The 24,291-nt window shown below is 38.1% G+C and overlaps 1 protein-coding gene across 2 annotated transcripts in view; it reads left to right on the top strand.

Annotated features, from left to right (window-relative positions):
* The window catches only part of SLIT3 (slit guidance ligand 3), a 516,877-nt gene that overhangs the window by 292,150 nt on the left and 200,436 nt on the right, over positions 1-24,291 (top strand). For both annotated transcript variants that reach the window (XM_032196646.1, XM_032196647.1), the window contains exons 7-8: positions 2,153-2,224; positions 21,986-22,057. In XM_032196646.1, the coding sequence (XP_032052537.1) occupies positions 2,153-2,224; positions 21,986-22,057 (144 nt within the window). The remainder of the gene's footprint in view (positions 1-2,152; positions 2,225-21,985; positions 22,058-24,291) is intronic.

Genomic DNA, 24,291 nt, shown 5'->3' with positions numbered 1-24,291 from the left:
TGCTTTCTCTTCATCTTGCTAGTACATGCCAACTTTATGCTTAATAAAGTATGCTTAATAAAGCCAACTGAAGTGTGAAGTACTTAGTCATGCAACCGGCATTATATTTAACTCATTTGAAGCTTATTCCTCCTGAATCCACCATCTTTTTCATTTGAGCAACAAATTTTTAACAACCCACACAATTAAACATTGATCTCATAAAAAGTCACTCTACAGCCACTTTGTTTTCCCAGCAGTCAAAATTATATAGATAGTAGCATCTTTGCAGGATGGTGGGAGAGGCAGAGAGGACATAAAGAAATGTGTGTATATAGTTGTATAAATACATATATATGATACACATGAGCTGTCATGCTACAAAATATCCCTCTGGGGGATTTTAAATTCTGGTATCGGTCAGTGTAGGCAACATTGCTGGAAGTTTTGCTAAATTCAGCATCTTCTCTGAAGTTATGAGAGCTATGAGAAACCTTAGCTGCCTTTATGCTTGCTAAGCTTTTTAGTAGACCTTATAGTCTGTATGTACTTTCATGTACTTAAAATGGTAAAGAAAATGATGTTCATTGACAGCAGACCAAGGATAACTTTCCTGTAGTCTTCAGACACAACCATATCTTATATATTCAGTGTTAGTAGATTAAATTCAATCTGTATAGGGATGTGTAAAGATTATATCCAACATGGCTATTTTTAAACCTTTAGATTGCCTTGTGCTTTTTACCCCAAAAGAGATTTCTGTTTATTTTCATTGTTTTGTAATTATACTGTAGGGCTCTGCCTGTGCTTTGCTGTTGTGCAGCAAGAAAGTTGTTGTGATGAATGTTTATGTAGTCCAAAGTTAACGTACAGCAAATTGGAAGAAGTTGGCAAAACTATGGAGATATGTTATGTATATGTGTAATATAGTTGCTACCTGCGTATGTATAGTTATTATTTTGTAACAGCAACTAGAAACTGCAGTGCAATCTCTGTATCTTTGTTCATGATACTTTACACAAACAGGACAAATGATCCCAGCCTCACCAATCTGAAGTTTATACTAAGCAAATCACAGATACGGAATCAGGAGCTTGCATAATGTGTATGTGTATGTGTGTGTATATGTGTATATATATATATATATATATATATATGTATATACTATGAAGTGCAGACATTGTACTTATACATTAGTAGGTATGTAATTGTATTTCTTTAAGTGTAAAATTTAAGGGATCACATGTTAAAAAAATGTAATTGCTGAATTTTAAATTACAACTTACAATTTTAATTTTCTAAGCAAGAAAGGCAGATGTAGCTGTACTGCTGTATCCACATATATTGTGAAATATATTTAAATTGTGTGTACGTAGGGAAACAAATGAGAGAACTCCACATTCCAAATATTAAATTACACATTTTGAAGCAGAATAGTGTTTTAAGTGTATGTGCGTATAATGCTTCCTGTCGCTGGGCTGCTCTCCCTGATGGAGTTAGACAGACCCTGCATTTAGTCAGAAATCTTTCAATAGAATGGGCTACCAGATGGGACCAGTAACAATGCAGAGAGGCATCGAACCACCACAGACATTTGGTGCTTAGAATAATAAAAAGACTATAAAATTAGATTAGTTGAGTCTAATTTGGAATTGGTATATTCCCTATGCACTCTCACAGCTCTCAGGCAGATAAAGCCTGGAGATTTAGTACTGTCAGGACAGAGGACTCCAACTTCCAGTAAAAGAAGAAAAGGCATTCTGGGAGGTCACGGAGGGCAGCGCAGTGACCTCCAATGATTTACAGGCCTTTAGCTTAATGAAATTGTTTCAGTGACATGACGGTAAAAGCTCATAATGGATTGGATGCCCTAATGTAATGAAATTACTCCCTTCTGCCTTTAAAAAAAAAAAAAAAAAAAAAAAAAAAAAAAGGCGCAATTAATATTTACTGAGACCTGACAGGCTTCAGTGTGCGGTAGCGTGCAGCGCTGTCAGCCAGCAGTGCCAGAGCCGGAGCAGCGTGGCAGGCTAAGCAGCCCTGCGCCGGGGCGGTGAGCAGGCAACGCGAGGGGGTGGAGGGACCCCTCGGGGCCGGGGAAGCCCCCCACCTGCTCTCCAAGGCAGCTCTGCCCGCACCAGCCAGCCTTCATCCTCTCCCTTCCTTTCTGCAGGCAACTGGACAACAACCAGATCAGCTGCATCGAAGATGGAGCCTTCCGAGCCCTGCGCGACCTGGAGATCCTGTGAGTTGACTTGGCGCTTTGCTGGGGTGGCGGGGGGTGCTTCTCCCCGGGCTGCAGTGCCGGGGGGATCCGGGGGCTTAATCCGCTGCCCTCCCGCTGGTGGGATAGGTAGCGGAGTGAAATGTCACGCTAATTAAACCACAGTAGACGACTTGTCTGTTACCGCTCCCGAGGAGCGGGGAAATCGCTGCTCTCGCTGCTGCATGGAGCAGATGGGGTTCGGCAGTATGCAAAGAGCGTGCGATGGGCACTCGGCAGCCAACAGCAGCCCGGCTCTGCGCAATGTCGGGTAGCGGACGGGTAACAGGTTTGGAGGGAGCAACGTTACGAGGTATCTGACAACTGACCTAGACAAAAAGCTGTTTAAAAGGTGTTTGGTATGTAAGAGGGAGGAGAGACGGGGGCTTGGCAGGATTGTTCAGTGCAATCATTGGCTTTTGGGGAGGATCCTGCTCCGAGGGCTGAAATAACACCACGTTGTACTCTTCCAGTGCCACAAACTTTACACATTGGCTGTTAAAGCTGCAGCACAGGTGATTAAAAAAAAAAAAAAAAAAAAAAGACAGTGGAATCTGACTGTAACAGAGAAAAACTGCTTTAGATATAGAGCACTGCTGTTGTAATGTAAAATCCGGTATTACCTAGAACTCAGTATCAGAGCAAATAATTTCCTTATTACTAACAGGTACTTGTTCACATAAAGAGACCTCTTCTGGAACATAGTTTGACCATATGAACTGGTATAAAGCTTTTCCTGTTACTTGAAAGTTAATACTGCAGAGCTGCAAGCATTAATACATCTGAAAGCACTCGGTCCTATGTCAGAAAGGAATGGTGGCAGCGGATTCAGGGGACAGGAACACTCCTGAATTCAGACTCTTCACATCTGGAGTGAAGTTAATGTGGATGGAGCACTGCAGGTCTACACCTAAATACAGTAGTGAAGGCCCGCTCAGACTGCTGACAAGGTTGCCCTCGAGTTCAGTGGTATGAAACAGCAAATGGTAGGTGGTTAAAGGCTGCACCTGCCTCGTGCAGCCCTGGCAGCTGCAGATTCATCAGACTCAATGCATTGCCTTCAGCGTCTGAGAACGGGCGATACAACAGGCTTTACAAATGGCAATGTGCCATAAACCAAAGTTGTGGGGTTTTTTTTAACATGCATGTGATAATACTGTGAAGTTTTCCCCAAGGGCTGTAGCCACCTTGGACTGATGCTCAAAGGATTTTTGCCGTTGGAGGCAGCAGAAGCAAGTTCTGTCTGCTGAGAGACCTAGGAGTAGTGTCTGTGCATGTCTGTCTGTCATAATCATCCAAAACAGCCGTGGTCCCTCTCCCTCCCAAGCTGGGACGTTGTTATTGATCATACACTGTGTGTTGCTCACATTGAGCTAACAGAGGTATCTGAAGAGTTTCTTACATCAGAGCTTACATTATCAAGTATTGTTTGAATTCTATGTAAATAGTCCTTTCAAGGAAAAGCAGTGAGTTGCCACTATAAAGTTTTACTTGTCTGTGTGGTGAAAGAGTCCACTGTGTGGTGGAAAAAAAGGAAGAAAGGGGAAAAAAAAAAAACAGAACTATATGTTCTCTGCAGTGGGAGAATCAGTCCTTCACTGACACTAGACTGTGCTATAGCTTCTGATACAGTAGACTGGACATAAATGAAACCTTTTTTTTTTTTTTTTTTTTTGTAATATACCAAGTTCTGCAGGCTCTGAAAAAACTGCTGAATATGCATTCCTTTTCCCCAGGATGTTGAATTAGTTTAGTGGTTAATTCTACACTAGGTATTTGTGGGTGGGAGAAGAGGAAAATTTCTTTCCACTGTATAAAGTACATCTTATTAAATTCTTTAATGCATTTTTAATTTTCATCACAGACATACTGCTACAAGACATATCAATCCTAATTCTAAAAAAAAAATAGAAAATAGGATTGATAATATCTATTTCTAAAGTTAGTTTTCTCTCACTCATGAAATTTGAGTTGTATACTTCAAACTTCATTTGATTTTTTTTCTTCAAAGAATGTTTTAGCATTTAAATATCTAACAAAATACATTTGCTAAATGCCCCATGGGATATCATAGCTTTAGTTGTAAAACAGTCATAAATGTAAAAAAGAAAAAAAAAAAAGTTAAATCAATTTTAACCATCAAAGAATATTATCAAGTAAAACCAAAGGACTTCAAGATAACATTTCAGAGCGGAGTTCGCCACTGTATATTTTATGCAGATAGATATACTTATATATTTTAACTCATAGTGCAATATGTAGAAAATATTTAATGATTCTGGGGGAAAAAAAAAAAAAAAAAAAAAAAAAAAAAACCAACAAGAAGTAATTGTCTGTTTGAACAGATTGCAAATGAACCAGATTATTTACTTCTTTAACTTACTGATATCTTGTGACCTCTTTTACATTTACATTTCTGCATCTTTTCTCTACCTACCTGTCTGTCTACAGAATTGTAAATTTCTGTAGATTTCTTGGGGCAGAGACAAAATGCTTAGTGGTACCATAAAAACATTTTGGTTTCTGGATTGCATTCTTCATTCAACCTGAATTCATCAAAAAATATGACTGTAAGGAGTTTGGTGATTTGGTAGATGTAGGAATGGAAGGAAATTGTGCAATTATCCTCCAAATCACAGAGCACTCCATGGTCCGTGTTATTTATTTCTGCTTGTCAAGCAAGCTGTCTTCATTTACTGCTTTTATTTTATTTTTAAAAGTGATAAGTTTCTATTCCAACAAACAGCACTGAAGCAGAGATGAAAATATTACTGGAATTCATTACTAATGTCAGTCCTTTAAACAGCGCACTGAGCTGCTAACTTCATATGGAGCTTCAATCAGACCCAGGCACTGACTGTGGCTCCCAGTACCAGCAGTCTTTTGATCACATCTCTGTGTATGAGCTTCAGTGTTTCAGGGGCCCCAAAAGGTGCCCCTGATCCTGTGATCTGACCTCTGTAGACCATAATACAGATGCACAGTGCTGCTGGTGACTGCGAGTTTGGATTAAAAAGCTGTGATAATGTTGCAAACTCAGTGCTTTGGTGCCTTCTGTTGATTGTCTTTGCCCCTGCAGCAAGGTGAAGATAATGTCTGAGAAATGATGCACGACTGACAGCTTACTTAAGCATCGTTTCTTTGTAGCTTTGGATTGAAGCTGCTTTTGTTCATTTTTGCATCAGACTTTCTGTACTGCTTCCCCTAAAGATTTGTTTCTGTTGACAAGGTAGGGTTTTTCTTGTTGATGTCCCTCTTTTCCCTCCTTTTGTAAGATGGTAAAACATACTTTCTTGGGTTTGTTCTTGCATTCCAAGAGATAGAAAGGTGTGTGCAACCACTAATATAGCAATAGCATGTAGCAGTGTCATGTATTTTTAAAGGAGCGACTCAAGTTATTAATTAACTTATTACCTGTTGGAATAGCAATGTGCAGAAAAGTTGAAATAATTGGTGAGAAACTTTCACGAACTGTTGTTTTTAGTAGAAGGTTTTCTGCTCTGTTTAATTTTTAGTTGTGTCCTCTGGCAATACCTGGCAATAACAGTGTTATTGAGAAATATTTATTACTGTAGCTGTAAGCGAGTTACGATAATTTACCAAAAAAAAAAAAAAAAAAAAGATAAAACCTTCAAAATAATTGTCCACTATTCCCTATGGGGTGTGGCAATAAGACATACCCGTTATAGATTACAAATGTGTTACACCATAGCTTCATATCCAAATGTTCAACCGTGCAATGCATTGGAGATAAAACTAATTCAGAGCTCAGAATTTCACCCTCAGTCTCATTGGATATATAAATAAAAGGAATTAATTTCAAGATGATTCGAAAAGCCCAGTCGAACTGGATAAACCATTATGATTGAGCAAATGATCATGCTGCTGTCATTAGTCTGTTAAGTGTTGAACAATACTTAATTCTTAGGATCCATTTCTCAGCAAGATACAGAACTCAATGTAGCAAATATATGTATTTATTTATTTGTTTGTTTGTTTGTTTGTTTCTAATGGAATAGGTTGGAAACAGTGTGGTGACATGGTAGTAGTGCCATGTGGACAGGATAGAAAGAATTATGAGTCATTGTTGGCAACTTACCTGGAGCATTTTCCTTGTTTAACATTGAAAAGCTGCTTTTCCTCCTACTTTAAGATGATAGCTAATAGAGACGGGAGCTTGAACATCTTTTATTCATTGCTTTTTTTTTTTTTCTGAGGAAAAAAATAATTCTAAACCAAAAAATATTATTGAATCAAGAGCTAATATGAAGACGATTGTTGATATAATTTTATTAAAGAAGATAAATGTGTTCTTGCTTTACAGATCTAGTACTGAAAATCTAGTATTAGGGTTTGCTTGTTAATTGTGTTAGTTGTAGGTCTTACAAATCTCACAGCCTTAAAAAAATCCTCTTTCCTGAGCTTCACCTGCTTTTTGATATGAATGAGCACTGACTGCCATTAAGAGTCTAGCACCAAAATATGCATGCAGGAATCCGCCATTCAACTCTGAGCACTCTAGTGTGAAAAATCATGATAATTCATGCACAAGTAATACTGAAGAAGTACAAGCACAGTCACCCAAATATCCTCAACAGTTTGAAATCATAACTTTAATTCCAAATGAGCCCTAAATATTTTATCTTAAAAAAGAAAAAAAAGTAAGAATAAATGAAAACACTCCACCCTTCCATCTCTGAAATCTTAACATAAAAATAATAATAGTTGAAACCAGAAACTGCAATTGCTATATCAGCATTTGAGTATATCCTTTTTTCCACAAAGTGCTTCTGTCTTGTTTGTTGAATGCTTCCGCGATAAATGTCCAGGAGCATGCAGTGCTACGTGCTGTTTTCTTTCAAACTCTGATGCAGCACCAAATTGTGTTGTGCGAGATACATCTGATCTGCCAGGCCAGTGGCAGTCTGCATCCCCCAGTTCTTCTGCATGTTGGGTAAAGCATCCGTTCCTAGCAAGTATTTTACAAATGCACTATGGTTACTCATGCTTTAATTTTTCAATCCCATGCATTCGTCTTATAAAGGATTGAGTTTCATAAAAATTTTAGTAATATTTGGAATTTCACACAGAGTTGCCATGGATGCATGAGCTTATAATACACTGTTTTTTTTTTTTGTCCTAACAAACTTTTAAGAACTTTTATGAAAATTAATTGTTATTTTCTGTTACAGACGGGATATAATTGTTTCCTATGGTTGTCATCTGTATGCTGAACATCCAGTTACATGATCAGTTTTGCTTATTTGCAAAATGCTAGTCTGGGCATGTCTTCACTAGATAGAAGATTTTTATTTGCCTTCCCAACCTGGAGAGTCAGGGAGCTAAAGTCATGACATAATTTTAAATATATGAGATGTCATAGCTTAATGAAAGCCTGAAAATGCCACACAAATGTGATTTCCTCCTCTATTTTGCTGGAAATTATGATAGGTTGAGGGCAATCAGGATCAAATTTGAACTCCGTAAATTCCTATAACTGATACCAAAATACCTAAATACAATAATGAAAATGAGATTTCTACTAAAAACGTTGTACATAGCTGCTTAAATATGTATTATTACTTATTTACATAAGTATTAACTTGAGTACATTAAAATTAGAATGATTAACCTTTTTATTTTTTAATCCTGAGGTTATATGTTAGTTTAAATGTATGTAAATTAATAAAAAATAGTTAAAAATCTTTAGTTATTTCATCAGTCAGCATGTGCATAGTGTGTGTGCGATAAAAACAAAACTGGAGTAGTTATTGGCAGCGTATGAGTAATTGAATTGTCTACCCAGTAGTTGAAATCCCCAAAACAGGGAACACAGCTTGGATTTTCTAAAAGTATCCCCATTTTCTGTGCACATTTTCTGTGCTCCCAAATACTGCTGTTACTCTTTTAAGTTTTCTGTTATATAAATCAGTTGGTGATGAGAAAGGCCTTTTTTCTGGAGAACTTTTTAGAGAGCTACTGCACCCCAATGGACCCTGATGAAATTAAATAAATAGCTTGAATAGACAGAGGAAAGATGGGGTACTCACACAGTTGCTTGATAAGGAATGTTTTTATTTGCTGACATATTTCCGTGGGAGATCTGGCATCACTGCTCAAGATAGGGAAATGAAATCCGAGATAACCTCTGTTCTACAACTTATTACAAAATGTGAGGTTGGAAGTACAGCATGGTGAAAGGAACACTATCCAGATGGCACCATGGTGACAGGCTTTATATCAAAGACCAGCTGAGATAAAATAAGAGCAGGCAATTGAGGCCCTCTGAAAATCACTGATGCCTGTTACAGATGTAATGTAACTCTGTCTTTATGGGGGGGGGGGAATATATTTGCATAAATTCATTGATCAATGATTTTTCTAATTCTGCAGTGTTCCAGGCATGTCCCAGCAAATTGATGAACATTTCTATCAGTCCTCAGTGTGGGTGCCATATTATATATTGAGAAAATGTTTTTTTCTCTCCTGGAACATATGCAGTATTTGAATCCTGTGCTCATTTTCCTCTCTAGCTCCCATTAGGTTGGAGTTGTTTTGTTTTTTTTTTCCTTTAAGAATAGCCTGGAGCCCTGCAGGCTGCAGAACTTATCAAGATAAGAGCAGCGCCAGGTTAGAATTATTAGTTTCATGAATCACTGACCAATGTGCTTTTTGAGAAAGCCCAGGTTTACAGCTTGCATAGTGCAAGTCCTTTACTGGTGCTGCAGTCACTGCACTGAGAGCCTCCGAAGTCAAAACTCCCTGAGACACAGGGATTTCTGGCAAACATTTTTTCCATGGTATTAATTGTTTCATTTGTATGCTCTGCTCATCTTGTGACCTGGCCTACCTCCCCTTTGACTAATATAGTTTCTTTGTCAGTAATATAGAAGATGTAGAACAAGCATTTTGCCTGTTGAAAGTCAAATGAATGTGAATGACTTGATCCTGGGGACACTCAACTGTATATTTAATGCAGACATACAGCTGAACACCTTATCCAAAAGCTAAGCTGAAGGCTGAGATGGGAATAAAGCTCCTTGCAGATGAAGTTGAGCTGATGATGGAGTTACGAGGGGAAGTAATACGTTCAAAGTAGATGAGTAGTCACTTTATGCCATAATTCACAATTTACTGTGTGACTCCCCAGACAAGCTGGATGTAATCCCACTGGCATTAATAAAGTCTTTTTTGGTTGGGAGAGGAGGCTGCATGATTGTGTGGAAGAGGCTTTGGTGTTATCAACACCCAATACGCCAGGAAGTCCTCAGCCCTACTGTGACACCAAGTCCAAAGCTGGCAGTGAATGCAGCAACTGCCGCTGACTCTGGGGTCAATCACCACAATGCCAATTTAAAACAAAAATTCAAAGCATATAGATTGCCACTTTTCCTTTGCATGCAGTTAAAGGTATTGTTTATGGTCTATAGGCGTATCAATAGTTTGCCTTTTTCAGAGGCTGCATTCACCTCTCCGTTGTGCTGGTAGAACAACAGAGAGGCTCGGAGCTGTAGTCAATCCTTACAGAAGGGAGAGCTCAAACACCTGGTTTCTCTGGAAATAAAAGTTACAATTGGCATGAGAGCTCTGTGTATGAGAATTGTTGGTGTGCCACATCAAGCATTGTGTCAGATATTTAACCTTGATCTGTAGTTGCTGGGATCAGGGTACTATTATCAGCATTTTCCAACATTTTTAGCTTGGACAATAATATTGTATCTGTGATGAATTTGAAATCAAAACAGTATGATGTAGATATTTGGCTTGAAAATGAAGTAGATAATTACATTTACACCTAAACAAATGCATATGCAGAAGCTTCTTATCTAAAATCCAATAGTGTATTTTTTCTGCTATTCACAAGGTTATGCATAAAATACAAGAATATATTTTGGGTGCCTAACACAGACATGTTAAAAGAACGTATGTTTTAATTAGACCTTTATGCTATGACGAAACACATGAAAAATAATTACAAAGACTTTAAAAAGAAAGGTATATGATTAGTGTAAATTACACTTTCTTTACATACCATATCCAGTTCTGTTTAACAAACAAGAACATTTAAGAGCTGCATTAAGGAAAGAAATGTAGAATGATTTTAAAGTAATTTCAAGTCAAATAATCACAATTTCTATGTTAATTTTGTTATCATAAATGAAGCAATTTCATGTTAACTGGTCTGATGCTTTTAAACCTGAATTGTATTTCTTGAGGGGGTGGATAGGCTGAAGGCTTCGTTTCAGTATGCGCAGATGATGGCTGGCCATGTTGTGGTCATCTGCAGATCCTTAGTAGCAAGATATTTTAAAAGGTTGTATGTTTGGTTATCCAGAAACCTTTGTTGTAATGTAGCATGTTGCTCTTGCATATGTTAGAGATATCACAGAAAATAGCTTGAAAGAGCATCAAATGAAGCGGCCAAATAAAGCCACTGAAGGAAATAAAGAACACTACTGCCAGTAATTTTTAAAAAATTGCACATATCCCTCGTCTTCATGGTGCTAGAGGGTGGGAGAAATCTGTGGTTTGCAGATGCCAGACAGGCTGAGATGGGGATTTGCTTGAGGGTAAAACAATAGAGAATGTTGTGGAAGACAGGTCGATGGCTGCGATGAAGGGATATAAGAGCATGCACTGAACAAGGTCTTTGTTCACCAGATTGGTAATTTAGATTTGTTTTCGCCTCTTTTGCCATTAGAATCTTAGATTGTGTGTGTCACCGAAAGTGCTTTTTTGGTGGTGGTCTAGGGAAAAAGGAGGGTGGAAAGGCAGATCTTGTTCGTGGCTTTCAGCTTTGGACTTGGCTACTGCGATCGATAAATTGCCGCATTGCAGCATCTCTGCGACGATGCCTGAAGGCCGTTGAGAAGCCCCCGTTGGTGCAAGAGGAGGCTGTAGGCTGGGCGGGCTCTGGGAGGGGGTAGTCCGCTCCGCACACCCGAGCTTCTGACTGGCTCCTTGGGCAATTTCAGCGGTGTCTTAAAAGGGTTGGGTCCATTTCATCTGCGAGACACCCTGTCTTCCCATCCACGGCTAGGGCGTTAGAAAGCAGGTGAGGTGCTTCAGCTAATACTTAGTGTGAAGCAGTTAGGACAGACCATCCACAATGGCAGTTATATTTTATTTGCTAGGGGTACAGATATTACAGGTGAACAGTCAAATATGGAGAACAATTGACTCCTTTTATGTAGCTGCTTCTTGCGCTCATAGAATATTCCTGAACAAACCGTGAGTGCTTCAAATTTTTCTTCGTGTATATTTTATCTGGCACGTTTTCACTCTGGACTGAACACAAATGAAACACTGTGAGTATTTGATATTCAAATGGTTATGATTTTTTAGCTTTATTGCATATGCATGCATGAATATAAGCAGGTATCGCTGCTTCTCATGGGCAAGTGGTGTTTGGGAGAAATTTAAAAATGGGAAAGGAAGGTGTTTTTAAACATATTGACTATTTTCCTGTGCGATCCATGCAAGTGCTGTCTAATGTATTATTAAAATAAAACTTGATGTTTAATTCCTGATGGAAAGCAGATCCCTTTCCAGCTTCAGCAAGAAACACGTAATTGCCCTTGTCCAGGAACTATGTGTTGGCTTTCTTTTTTTCAAAATAATTATTTTTTCTATAAAAGGTAATTTTTCTTGAAAAATGTTCATACATGCCGGTCTAAGTTCACAGAATGCGTATATCACACGTTCCCTATCATTCATGCAGATTTATATTAGACTGTGCATTAACCTTGACTTAGAACATGTATGAATTGCAAGTAGGGGCATCATGTACTTTTAGAATCTAAAATTATTTTGCAAATATTTGTCTGCATCTCTTGTGCTTTGGGGAGGGCTTTTTGGTGATAGAGGCTCAACTTCCCTCTTTACAAGGTTTGCTTCTTTTCTTCTTCTGTCTGCTGTCCAAAGTGGAGATTGCCTTTGCAGATCCTTGCTGTGCCGTGCCCTTTGCCATATTACCAGTGCTATTAAAAATGTCCTCCTGCTGCACTCTCAGTGGGAATCCCAATGGTATTGGGAACTGAGGGGCAGCCAAGGTGCTGGGCTCCTGAAATTAGGGGGGCTGCTCTGGCAAGGGGAATGATGGGTGTAATTTTGCCTGCAGTACCTGTTAGATTTGCCATTGGAGGGAAACAGAAACAAGGGGTTCTGGCAGCCCACGCTCCACGTATTCCAGTCGCCTGCTTTCTAAAAGGCTTTTATTAAACCTTTTGCACTGACACCCAGACACTGGCTAAACTGCTAACAGGGCCATTTCTGTTCATTGTTATGTTTCTGCCTCACAAGCAGCTGCCATGCTTCACACCTGAGTTTGCCAGCTCGTCCCTCCTTTGGTCCTAGCGGTCACTGTGGGACTTGCAGGAATCTGCAGTCCCGCAGGCAGTGTCGCATTGCGGCAGTCGATGAAGTGGCACCAGGCTGGCACAGGGTGAGTGCCACTTCATCCAATGTTGTAACACAGCCCCTTTCAATGAATACAGAAGTCCTTTTTTAATTTGTTATTCTTTTTCTTTCTTTCTTTTTTTTTTTTTTGTCACTTTTTCTACATCTGAAAAGACAGCCAACTTAGGTGCATCACTTGGAATGTCTTTTCAGGTCTGGGTATGCCAGAAAATGATATGTTAATTATAGTAGTTTATAAGTTCTTTATTTAATTTCAGAAGAATTATACTGTTCCTTTCTAATTCATATTTAATAAGTTTATTTAGAATTTATTTTGGTGGAGGTCCTGAAAGGAAACCACAGCACTCAGCTAACTCAGCGCTGAAACCTTTTACCTTGATCTTGGAAATCTGTATCATGAAAGGCATTTCATCTTGAGCAAATGGCAGAAGTTGCTTGCTCCTTTCAAATTATAGGGTTGAACAGTGTTAGTTTGAATTGGACTGTTTCTATAAGGCTTCTCTAGCATCAGAAAGGACTAAACAGAAGCAACTGTTCAGGCAGGAAGCTACAAAATCCATTTTATTTTGCTAAAGTGCTGATGCATAAAATTCTGCCTTGTTGATTCTTTTTCATCCTTTCCATAAATACACTCCAGTGGGCTTTCAAACCTCCGTATACATAGAAAACCCAATCCAGTTTCCATCGATTTTGACACTGAATCTACAAACTATAGTATCTGAGAAGCAGCCAGTTATGTAACAGCAAGATCCATATTTACTAAAAGAGATCTCTATATAACCCAAAAAAGTGTATTTATTTAATAAATGAATTATATTAAAGACATATATTTCTAATATTATTTTAAGTATACTAATTCATCAGACAAAGGACTTTCAAATGAATCTGCAAATTCTCAGTGAAATTGAACACCATTGTATTTTTGATCCCTCTGCCTCCACTGAAAATCTGTGCCTAAATAAGCAGACTGCAGGAACTAGATTCATTGCCTGTTAAAATCAGCAGCGGTATTTGCACTGACTTCAGTTGTCATTGATCTCAGTATTATGATAATTGTACTTGTTTCCCATAGTTCTAGGCAGTAACATCAGTTGTGGAAATCAAAACCACCCTGATGCTGTAGAACATTTACTCAGTGTTTGCATAAATATTTTTTTTTTTATTCTCTGAGTCCAAATACTTATAAAAAAAATTGTGGATGTAGTTGGGGCTTAGAGCCATAGCAGTCATTCCCAATATGGTGTACCAAAAAATGTGTAGGCTTTGGGAAAACACTTGAGAGAATATTTTTGGTTCGAAAATAAGTAAAGGCAGTACTTCTTATGCCATTTTTGACTTTAGAAAAACAGCCCATTGGAGTATCCTCAATTTTAAAATAAAATGGTTGCAGAGGAATTTTGACCCGTGTTCTTTTGATTTTGTCTTGATGTTTTTATACCTAAATTTCCGTTCAGACCCTGTTGAATATGTATTTTCTGCCTAGAATTATAAGATCTTGTAAAAGATTTAAAAGCTGATTGAAATTTCTTTGAAAAGCTTCTTTAACCCTCACCAGACATGGAAATTAGATGGAAACAGAAGATTCAACTGGTATCTGCATTTTATACAGCTGATAGAGGTGATTTGATTATTTGGGAAAATGGATACGTCCTATTTTCCCCAAAAAAAAAAGAAAAAAGAAAAAAAGAGAAACCTCATTAAGGAGAAGTGAGAAGACATCTCATGTAAGACCACGTGAGTGACAGTTCTTGACTTGACATGTAGCAAAGCTCACAATCAAATGAACAGTGTACAGTTATCCTCTGTATAATCTCACTTTAACTTACTGTGGTTTAGCTCAGCTTATTTTACCTTATTCTATTCTATTATTCTATTTTCTACTTTATCTAGTTTTAGCATATTTTATTAATTTGCTTGTTAGTGTAAGCGAGTAAATTCCAGCACAATTGTGTGTGTGCGCACATGCAACACAAATGCAGAACTTAAAATAATATGAGAAAGGTTTCAGCATTAGTGACCAGACATCAGTTACAAGAATCCTCAATTTCGCTCCCAGTTGTATTTGTACAACAATAGGATCTTTAATTGTACAGACCCAGATGATTTGTTTCTCACTTCTTTTATCCATTCACACTGATTTCTGGTCCCAGGCTCCTTACCCAGATGGTTTGCCCACCGGTTGTTCAGCTGCAGCCCTGTCTTCCTTCTCCTCTGCTCGTAACCCTGGTTCTTGACATTGCCAGTCCCAGAGACTCCAGCCAAGGCACAGCCAAGTCTCTGGGGAGGACAGAGGGACGTTCATTGCTTGGGGATGCAACAGGAATAATTAAAAATAAATAAATAAATAAATAAAGTAAATAATAATTTAAAAAAAAATATTTATTATTTATTTCTTAAAAAAAAAAAAAGAAAGGAAAGAAAAGAAAAAGAACTTCCTATTACAACAACCCAATTGCCCCAAAGCCTGATGTGTTTAGAAGTAATATCATTCCTTCAAGGGAAAAAAAAATCGATATGCCTCAAACATCTGGCCTTTATAATAAGCTCAAATAGCTAAAATCTGAAAGTTAAATGCAAATTAAAATCAGTCATAGAATGGGAAGAATCAGGGAGTTGTAGCAGTAAATGTTTCTGGCTGTTCTGTCTGTAATTCCATACTAAGCTTATTTATTGTATTTTACTTTTTCATACATTTCTAAAAAGAATATTTTATTTTCTCTGTATCCTCAAGACTCATCAGATGTCTGACATCAGCTTCCCAAGCTAATGATGCTAGAGCCTCTCATGTTGCGGTGATGAGAACATTTGTGAGCATATCAGCAAAGACTAATACTAGAACAGAAACCACAAATTGGCAACTAGTTACTTTTATTTATTTCTGTGGATCTTACATGTCACCTGGAGACTATTTAGAAGATTATTTGCCTGGGATAACATTGTGTTTAAAAATAGCACTTGCATAGTGCCAACTCATTTTAGAGCTGGGTACAAATATTGAGACAAAATCCCAGCTGTTATTGCTTTTGCTGCTAATTTGAGGTGTCAGATCAGAGCTCTACTGCTGTATGTCAGTGAATAAGGCCCCTTGTGAGATCATTATGTTTTCTAACAGTTGAGAGTAATGGATTCATCAGTGCAGCATCAGTTGCTTTCATTACATGCCCGCACAGTAGTTGTGGGCTTTAATTTAACCAGGCCATGGGGAGATCAGAGGATTGAATAGAAGAGGGGCTCAGGGCTCATCAGAACTCAGAGATCTGGTCAGGTTTTGTGCCTTGCCTAAAAAGAGCAAATCTTGGATGCCTTGAAAGTCAAGGGTGAGGACAACTGCTCAGTGCTGAGGGATCAAGTGAGTGCCAAAGCCATTTTGCTTTTCCATCAGAGGCCATACAAAGTAGTAAATATTTAATTTAATGCAAATTCTCTCCAATCTCTGTGAAAAATAGCACTTTAAGGCTGTTGAAAATACAGCTCCTTTCTCTCTACAATCTCTAAGTTAAGTACAAACATTAATCAAGTCTTGGTTTTATTACTAAAAATAGCTTTAGATTCAGTCTTTGGAACTGGTACACTGCCCATGCTGTTAGTTATATTAGGTGGTGCTTCAGGGCTGGAAGGGGTCTACAGCTGTCATCTCCTGTCCAACCCCTGTTGGGAGCATCCAGCTCCAGCTCCATGCCGGTCCAGACCTCCGCCCCCCTCCCTCCCCCTCAAGGCTCTGGGCTCTGAGAAGTTGTCCTTTTGTCCCAGCAAGGCTGCTGGGCTCCCTTCTAGCTCCACTGGCCATCTGGGGTGAGCTGCTCAGAGGGAATTTTTGCATCAATTCACCCACTTTTAAACAGAAACAACGTTCTCAAGAAAACTATTTACATGAGAGCTTTAATTATGCTTGGAGATGCCTTGGTTAAGTCGTAATAAACTTTCCAGTCTCATCTACTGAATGTATAGTTGCACTGGGGATAGGAAGCAGGGAAACCATGGCAGTTAGGGGAGAAGCAGTAATCGGAGATTATAACAGCAATTCACTCTTGGGAATGCTACCAGCCTGCAGATAACACCATTTGTAGCTATCCATTGCATGCACATAGATAATAATCTTGCATTACGCCCAATTACATGGTGTTACGGACACACAACACACGGATTACATATACAGCCAACGAGCATACTGTGATAAAGCAGCGGTGTAATTGAAGGAGACAGAAGGAAATGTTAGACTTGTTAGTGCTACCGGTGCTGCAGGGCCTGAGATGGCTGTTCCCAAGCAGCCGTGCTGTTTCGCTTCTCTGCTGCAGGGTACAGCCACGCGTTTCAAAGTCTCTTTCAAAATACGGGTTTATCACACCATGAGGGAACTCAGCACCTTGTTCTTTCTGCAGCATGTTGAGAGAGTTTTGAGCAGGAAAAAACAAACAACAACAACAAAAACGTTGTGAAGCCCAAAGACACACCAAAGTATGTACTGCCAAATGAAATGTTTGCAGGATTCCCGCTATTAAATGATGTATTTTAGAAGCCGCTAAAGAATCTCTAGTTTATAAGGGTAGAAGACATTCAAAACCAAAAATACATCTAACTCTTTTTCAGATCTCTTTCCTTTTACTTACCAGTAGTTGTCAGTATATAGCACAATGTTAAGCTTGTTTGTATGCTTATTTTTTTGTGTACATTCAGATTTTCTTTCTCTGGTGGGTATGAATGTGTGTGGGTCTAAATATTTGTGGCTGAAAATTTTGAATATATTGCAAAACGTGACACAAAAGAAGCCTGGTGCATGTCAAAAACCTGCATGGCCAACACAGCAGACCTCTGGTAATGGTGGAAGACGACTATTACGGCTTGGACAAAAGTGTTAATCAGAAATTTAATCTACCATATAATTTCTCAATTTAATTAGCTGTTTGTGCTAATCAGCTGCAGAAATGGAATGTGAGAGAAATTCAGTCCCTGTTGCAGTCAAAGAACATAGGATGTCTTTAGCTGTGCCCTAAAAAGACAGGTTTTCCCCATCTCTTTTAACCTAATCCATTCAGACTGTAAACGAGAAGCATCACTGTGGGTATTGTACCGATGTACAGCTCATGATGTGTGTCCATTACAAATATGTCTTGTACTTAGGAAAATGGATATTCGTATAGTGGTTTTACCATTTGCCAATGATAAAATTTATCTTTTTTTTTTTTTTTTAGTTTGGGATGTAGTAGGTATTTTTACTGTCATCAGTGTTATGTGCTTAACAAAAACAAACAACCCTCCTACATGTTTTCCCACATGAAATGTGACCGTAAAATGTTAAGATGGTTGCTAACTTACATTGTACTTAACGAAGTACTAATTGAAGAAATGAAATAGTTAATATTTCAAATAATTCTGTTATGTTGTTTAACTATTTTCTGACATCATTGCCAGAAGATCCTTTTCTAGTATTTAAGTGGAACAGAGCGGGTAGATGTATTGTAATGAAAGTATTATTATTCCAGATGAATAAGTCAGCAGTCATTCTGATATTCATTATATGCTCTTAATTATATCACTAATTTAATTCCAAGTAAGAGAAACAAAATCTCTGTGTACTCTGTAATTTAAAGAATTGAGAGTGTTTAACTATTGATCTGACAGCTTCTTTGAATTACTCCAAGGAACATGAAGGGATGCTTACAGTTCCTGAGATTTTTAAATATAGCACTTGTATAATTAGGGGGATTCAAAATTTAAATCCATTCCTTTTTTTATTTTTTCCAAAAGTATCTTCCATAAAATCTGTGTGATTTCCTCTAGTATTAGGAGTAAGTTTTTTCTCTAATGTAGGCCTGTTCAAGAGTGTGAAGAAAGGACTAAAAACTAATGCATAAATATTATTTAAAAGCAAAACAAAGAAAAATAATAAATCATATACGGGAGTGATTTCTGCAGGTTAATGATTTTAATTTAATTAAATTTAGTGTAGAATTAACAACTCTCTCAGTGAACTGCAGTGGTGAATTTGGAGCAAGGCAGAAGAGAAAAAATGCAACTGTACGCGGTTAAATTTGCACAAGAACTTTGAGGAGGGAGGCAAATAATTGTTTCCAAGTTGTGGCAGGATTGCAGAGTGAACATTTTTTCCTTTACAAAAATCTGATTAGTCAGGGCTATAAATCAGCATTTTTCTTCAAATGGAACAATGAGGCACCATGCGTGCTTCTAGCCAGTTTGGGCTACTGGCAGAAAAGCAGAGCAGTTCCTCTGGGGTTGTAAATTGAAGTCAGTAGGACCGTGACAGTTCATACTGGTGGAGGATGTACCACCTCGAAGGTTGCTGATCCCACGTTATGCTTCTTCCAAGTAGTCCTTTGAGGATCCTTAGGACTGCTGCAGTCTGCTTCTGCTTAGCTTGCAAGATCTTACAAGGATCATGGCCCAAGGTGGGAAGTTTGCTGGCATAAATAATATTGTCTATAACCTCAATTTCCTGATTCAGCATTTTGGATGTGAATAGTTTACAGGGAGAGGACTTCTATATGTAGTGCTTTTTCAAAGGACAGGGCTCTGGAAGAGGTGGAAGGCGTAAGGCTGCGGAGAACTCAGCATCACACAAGTTTCCCCCATACAACATTGAAGGAGTTTGGAGATTCTGCAAGTTTTATGTTTCTCACAGCTTCCTGATGTTTGTACATCTTTTTCAATGGATTTGAATTGTAGAGGGATAGAAATGAGAACAGGGCATTGCAGCTGCCAGGGAGTGACTGGAGCAGAAGTTATTCTTACTTTCACATGTTAAAAATGCTATTATGTTGTGTGCCTTCCCCTGTCAGGACTCATACTCTTAAAAATCATTGCTGGGATAACTTCATGTGTGTAACAGAAAGTTTTGCAAAGTGCTTCTAGGGCAGTTCTCTACCTGAAATGTCACTATTTAAAAACTAGCTGCACTGGAGCTGTGCGTGCTGCACACAGAGCAGCAGGGTTAAATTGCTTCAGCTACAACCAGGCTGTGTGCAGGTAGCTCACTGCCAATTAGTGCCCTTTGCAGCATTTGGCCTTCTTTGTCCTGAAATAATTGCTGTTATCATAGATGTTTTATTGACTTCATTATGGTTAACATTTAAATATCAATGAAATAATATATTACTAAGTCATCTGTGTAATAGTTACCAGTTAGAGTTATCCCTGAAATTTTTGTTTAAGTAATATATTAATTCAGCTTGGCCATAGGATTCTTAGAAGGAGGGTTATTTATTTGTTAATGAATTACAGGAAGCTTTTGTTTGCTGGGAGCAAAAACTAAGCTGCCATCATCTTATATTTTGCAAGTAGAAATACTGTGTGTGATTAGAATAACATTTTGTCTATTAAACATAAATATTTTAAGAAATGTAAAAATATTTTGCATTCATAAAAACACAGTAAATGCTGACCTTTCCACATACAGATGAAAAAGTACACTGGAGGACAGGGATATGTTCTGTACCCTCAGTGCAGAGGGAAGCTTGCTGCCATATTCTGTTCTGCCTGAATCCAATCCGCACCCTTCTGAAATTAATAGAAAGTCTCCTTTGAATTCCTTTGGCTTCCATTGAATCCTGTAGTGCCCTGCGTGACCTATTCAGACATCAGCTATGTGTATGTGATTTAATTATTGTGAGCTGACTTTACACGCAGCTGCGGTTTATCAGTGTACCTAAAATCTTACGACCAGGTGCATAGCTCCTATTTATGTAGCAGGTAACTGAGGCAGGGGATGAATTACACTGTTAAGTTTGCAGAAAAAAATACTGGTGCGATTAGAAAATCGATTTGTGAGTCCCATTTGAACTTCCAAACATGCATGCGATGCAAATAGCAAATAAATATACCTACTGAGCTGTGGGTGTGTTGATGTGAACAGAAACGTGCCCTTATAAGAGGTTTTGTTCACTTTTTAAAATTTTGTTGTACATGCTTGTTTTGGCTGACTGTTGACAAAAGACTTTGGTCTTGCACCATTAAGGTAATCAAGTAGTAGCAAAGGTAGTATGATATAATCTAATTTAACTTTAATCCGTTACTGTTGTGGATGATGGTTTTGCCGAGTGATTTTTAGGCAGAACTGTAAAATGTTTTTAGACTGGTAGATGACCAGAAAGACTAGTTACCTTCAGTAAATCATTTCAAGTGTTTTCGACTAAATGTCCTTTGAAAATGTGTAGCATCAAAACAACTGAATAGTTCAGGAAAGGTAATGTGCCTTCAGCAGTTACTTTCTTCACCTCATACACAGATACAGGACTGTCTTCTACCAAAGTGGTCCTGTAGAGTGCTGTGGCCTTCTGTAAAGCAGGGTTTGCTCAGTGCAGTGGTGCTATGGGCACCACGCATTTTAAATAGGCAGCTGTAGTCAGCGGCAGGAGCTGCCATGCGAGGACAGGGAGAGAGTCCACCATCAGCCCGATCAGTTCTCATGACAAATGGGGCTTCTGTATTTACAGATTTGGAGCACTCTGAGCATGGCAATTATGCCCTGTTGGAGTGCTTTCCATTTCCTGTGCCATCTTGATCAACTTTATAGCTCCTAATTTGCTAGAGAGTCATTGATATAATTAGGAGCGACATAAATGGGAGCAGCACACGCAGCTGATGATCATCTAGTCAGTTCATTTTTCATAAGAAGCATTAAGAGAAGGGGGGGCTATCCCTACCAGCAGCTGAGATCACTTTTCTTTAAGCTCTTTCTCCTTAAGCTCTGCTTTGATAGAGTAGCAGAAATCCTTATATGCCTGGGTCACGACATACTTTATTATGTCCATGGTCCATCCCACTATCCAGATATTTTTTTCATAAGGAAACCAAAGAAATAGAACCCATCCATCTGTGTTGTTTTCAAAAAGTCTGTTTGAGCTGGCTGTGTTAACAAACCTATGGGAGTCAACAGCTCTCCTCTGGAGTCAGAGAGTACTTTGAGTCCAAAGCTTTCATCTTGTAGTATACAAGTCTGATGTTTCTCCACTCAAGTTGCACCACGTTTTCAAGCAAAGTGGCAGCTTAACCAATAAGTCTGGATCTTTTTTCATAGTGAGTAAAAATTCATTTAGCACGCTCCTTGGTACTTGGACATGGTAAACAGTAACTCTCCTCTGTTTTTATGCAGCTATTTGTTATTTGCCCTGAAAATATCTTTCCTGACATGTCACAAATTGTTTTAGATACTGGTCAGCATGTGTTACTGCTGGCAGCCTGGCAGATTTATTATAAGAGTTGAAGCAGCTTGTTTCTGTAAATGGTGTGTTGATGAAGAAATGTAAATAATTGATCATTGTTATTCTTTTTTCTCTCTCTCTCTCTTTTTTTTTTTTTTTTTTTTAACAGTACTCTCAACAATAACAACATCACCCGCATTCCTGTTACCAGTTTCAATCATATGCCAAAGATCAGGACTCTGTAAGTATTATCTTTGAATATAGTAATAATGGGAGTATGCCAACCCTTTGAATTTTTGTCATCTTGTGATAATCTTATTCCAGTCCCTTCTAGATTTGACCAATTCAGTGCACTTTTGAGGAGTAGGTTCGCTGAACAAACCTGACCCTGTGAGAGCTGGGGTAGGCCGGGCAGGCTGGGCCATCCCAAGGAGACGCCTCAGTGGGGCAGCCTCAGCCACCTCAGGGACAGGCTGAGGCTAGGCCAGGCCAGGCCATCACCCCATGGCTGGGGACAAGCTCAAACCAGGCCCATGGCCGGGCAGGGTGGGGTGAGGCAAGGGCCCTGGTGCAGCCCCAGGCTCACCGAAGTGGGGCCCTGGACTGTGGCATGGCTAGGGAGCACTCTCACAAAACTGTGAAAACTGATCAGTTGGATCAAATTGCTTAATTGTGTTAATATCCCGTGTTTAAATCCTATTTCTTCATTTCAAATTCAAATATTAATTTCTAAAACAATAAAATTTTTGAAAGAACTTGAAAAAAGTTTCTTTTCAGATGTGTTCTGAAACAAAATGTCACTGTTTCTGATACTTTCTTTTTTTTAATAAAAACTTCTCTTACATCAAATCAATTTTTCTACAGCTGGGCATTATTCCATTGGAAAAGCTCTGATTGGCTTTAATAGAACAAAATACAAAGACCATGAAATTAGACTGTGCATCTGTGCAGTTTAGCCATAGCCTACCAAAAGGATTTTCTTTAAATAAAATATTCCCATCATTTCCTTTAGGATATATACAGCTTCAGAACAAGTCATGTGTAAAGAAAGTCTCTTTGTTTTGTATTCCAAAATATGAAACCAAGGTATATTTACTCTTACAAGCAAAGAAAGGGAAATAGTAACCAGCCTGCTTTATTTTTTTTCATGCCAAAACATGAAATGAGGCAGGGATACTGCATATGTACATGTAAAATCATATTAAGTAAATTAGCAGAACTGAAGAAAATGCCTCTTACGCATGGTAGTCTATGTAAGATAACCTCTGATTTATTGATTAAATGGTGACATTCATAAATCTCAATGTAACAAATTAAAAGAAAACGAGATGTTTTTCTTTTAAAAGAGAATGGATAAAGGAGATAAAGGTAGGGTTATGGTTCTTGGAGTTTTGCTTTTTCTCATTCAGCCATAGTCCAGAAAAGGCCTCTTCAGATCAATCAGTCTTGTCTGTTACCAGAGCTCAATGCATTCTGCCATTTTCCTTGTAGTTTAATTTCGGAGATGGCTTTGTATATAGCTCCCTGGAGGCTTACACTGACTAATCCCCCTCTGCTGTAATTAAGGGAAGAAAATTTAAAGAAAAAATAACAAAAATAAACAAAAAAATAAAAAGGAAGGAAGTCATAAATAGGATTTATAAAGGGAAGCTTTTATATTGAATTCTGAGAGCCACATTTTATAGGACATGAATGCTGACTGACTCTAAAAGGATTTGCTGAAAATTTAATTTAAGGTCTGTGGCTAAAAGGGCACCTTTACAAACTTGCATTTGTATTCATTCAACTTATGTTCTGTAAAGGTAGTTTCATCAATATTAAGTGGCATGTTTTAGTCTCCAAAGATTACCAAATAACTTGTAGTACCCTCTTTAGCAGTGCAATATAAGGATTAAACAACGTACATAGGCAGGTGGAAATACAGTAAAATGTTTTATTATTTCCTTCCTTTCTGTATTTTCTTCCATCGGTTTCAACAGAGGCAGAAAAGTCATCAAAATAGCAATTAATATAGGATAAACAAAGGATTCAAATAGTATTTATTAATTTCTTCAGCTTCTTCATATTTAAAATTCTTTCTCTCTCCCTGAATCATCATTTTTCACAAATAATAATTTATTAATTATAATTATTAGTAAAGCAAGTTTGGATAGCTAGATATTAGCACTTTCTGAATATCTTCTGTTCAGAGTTATGCTAATAATGTTTAGATTTAACCATGTTTTGTTGAAATGCATAGTAATACTGGAACAGCTAGCATACATAAAACTGATGAGCTTTTGTTTACCCATGTAAAATATTTATATGAGGATATTTTTCAGGTGATACTGTAATACTTCCTCTAGAGAATTCTGTTTCCTCTCTGGGCTCTATTTCACATGTTAACCTGTTACACTTGCATTAGTACCCAACCTCAGTGAAAAGTTTGCATGAAAGGAGAAAGCTCTCTGAGGCACAGTGGCTGAATAACACCTA

This window comes from Aythya fuligula, chromosome 14 (assembly GCF_009819795.1).
Source record: "Aythya fuligula isolate bAytFul2 chromosome 14, bAytFul2.pri, whole genome shotgun sequence".
Classification (NCBI taxonomy): domain Eukaryota; kingdom Metazoa; phylum Chordata; class Aves; order Anseriformes; family Anatidae; genus Aythya; species Aythya fuligula.
Note: the sequence above shows the minus strand (reverse complement) of the source record. Positions and strands in the feature narration are given on the sequence as shown.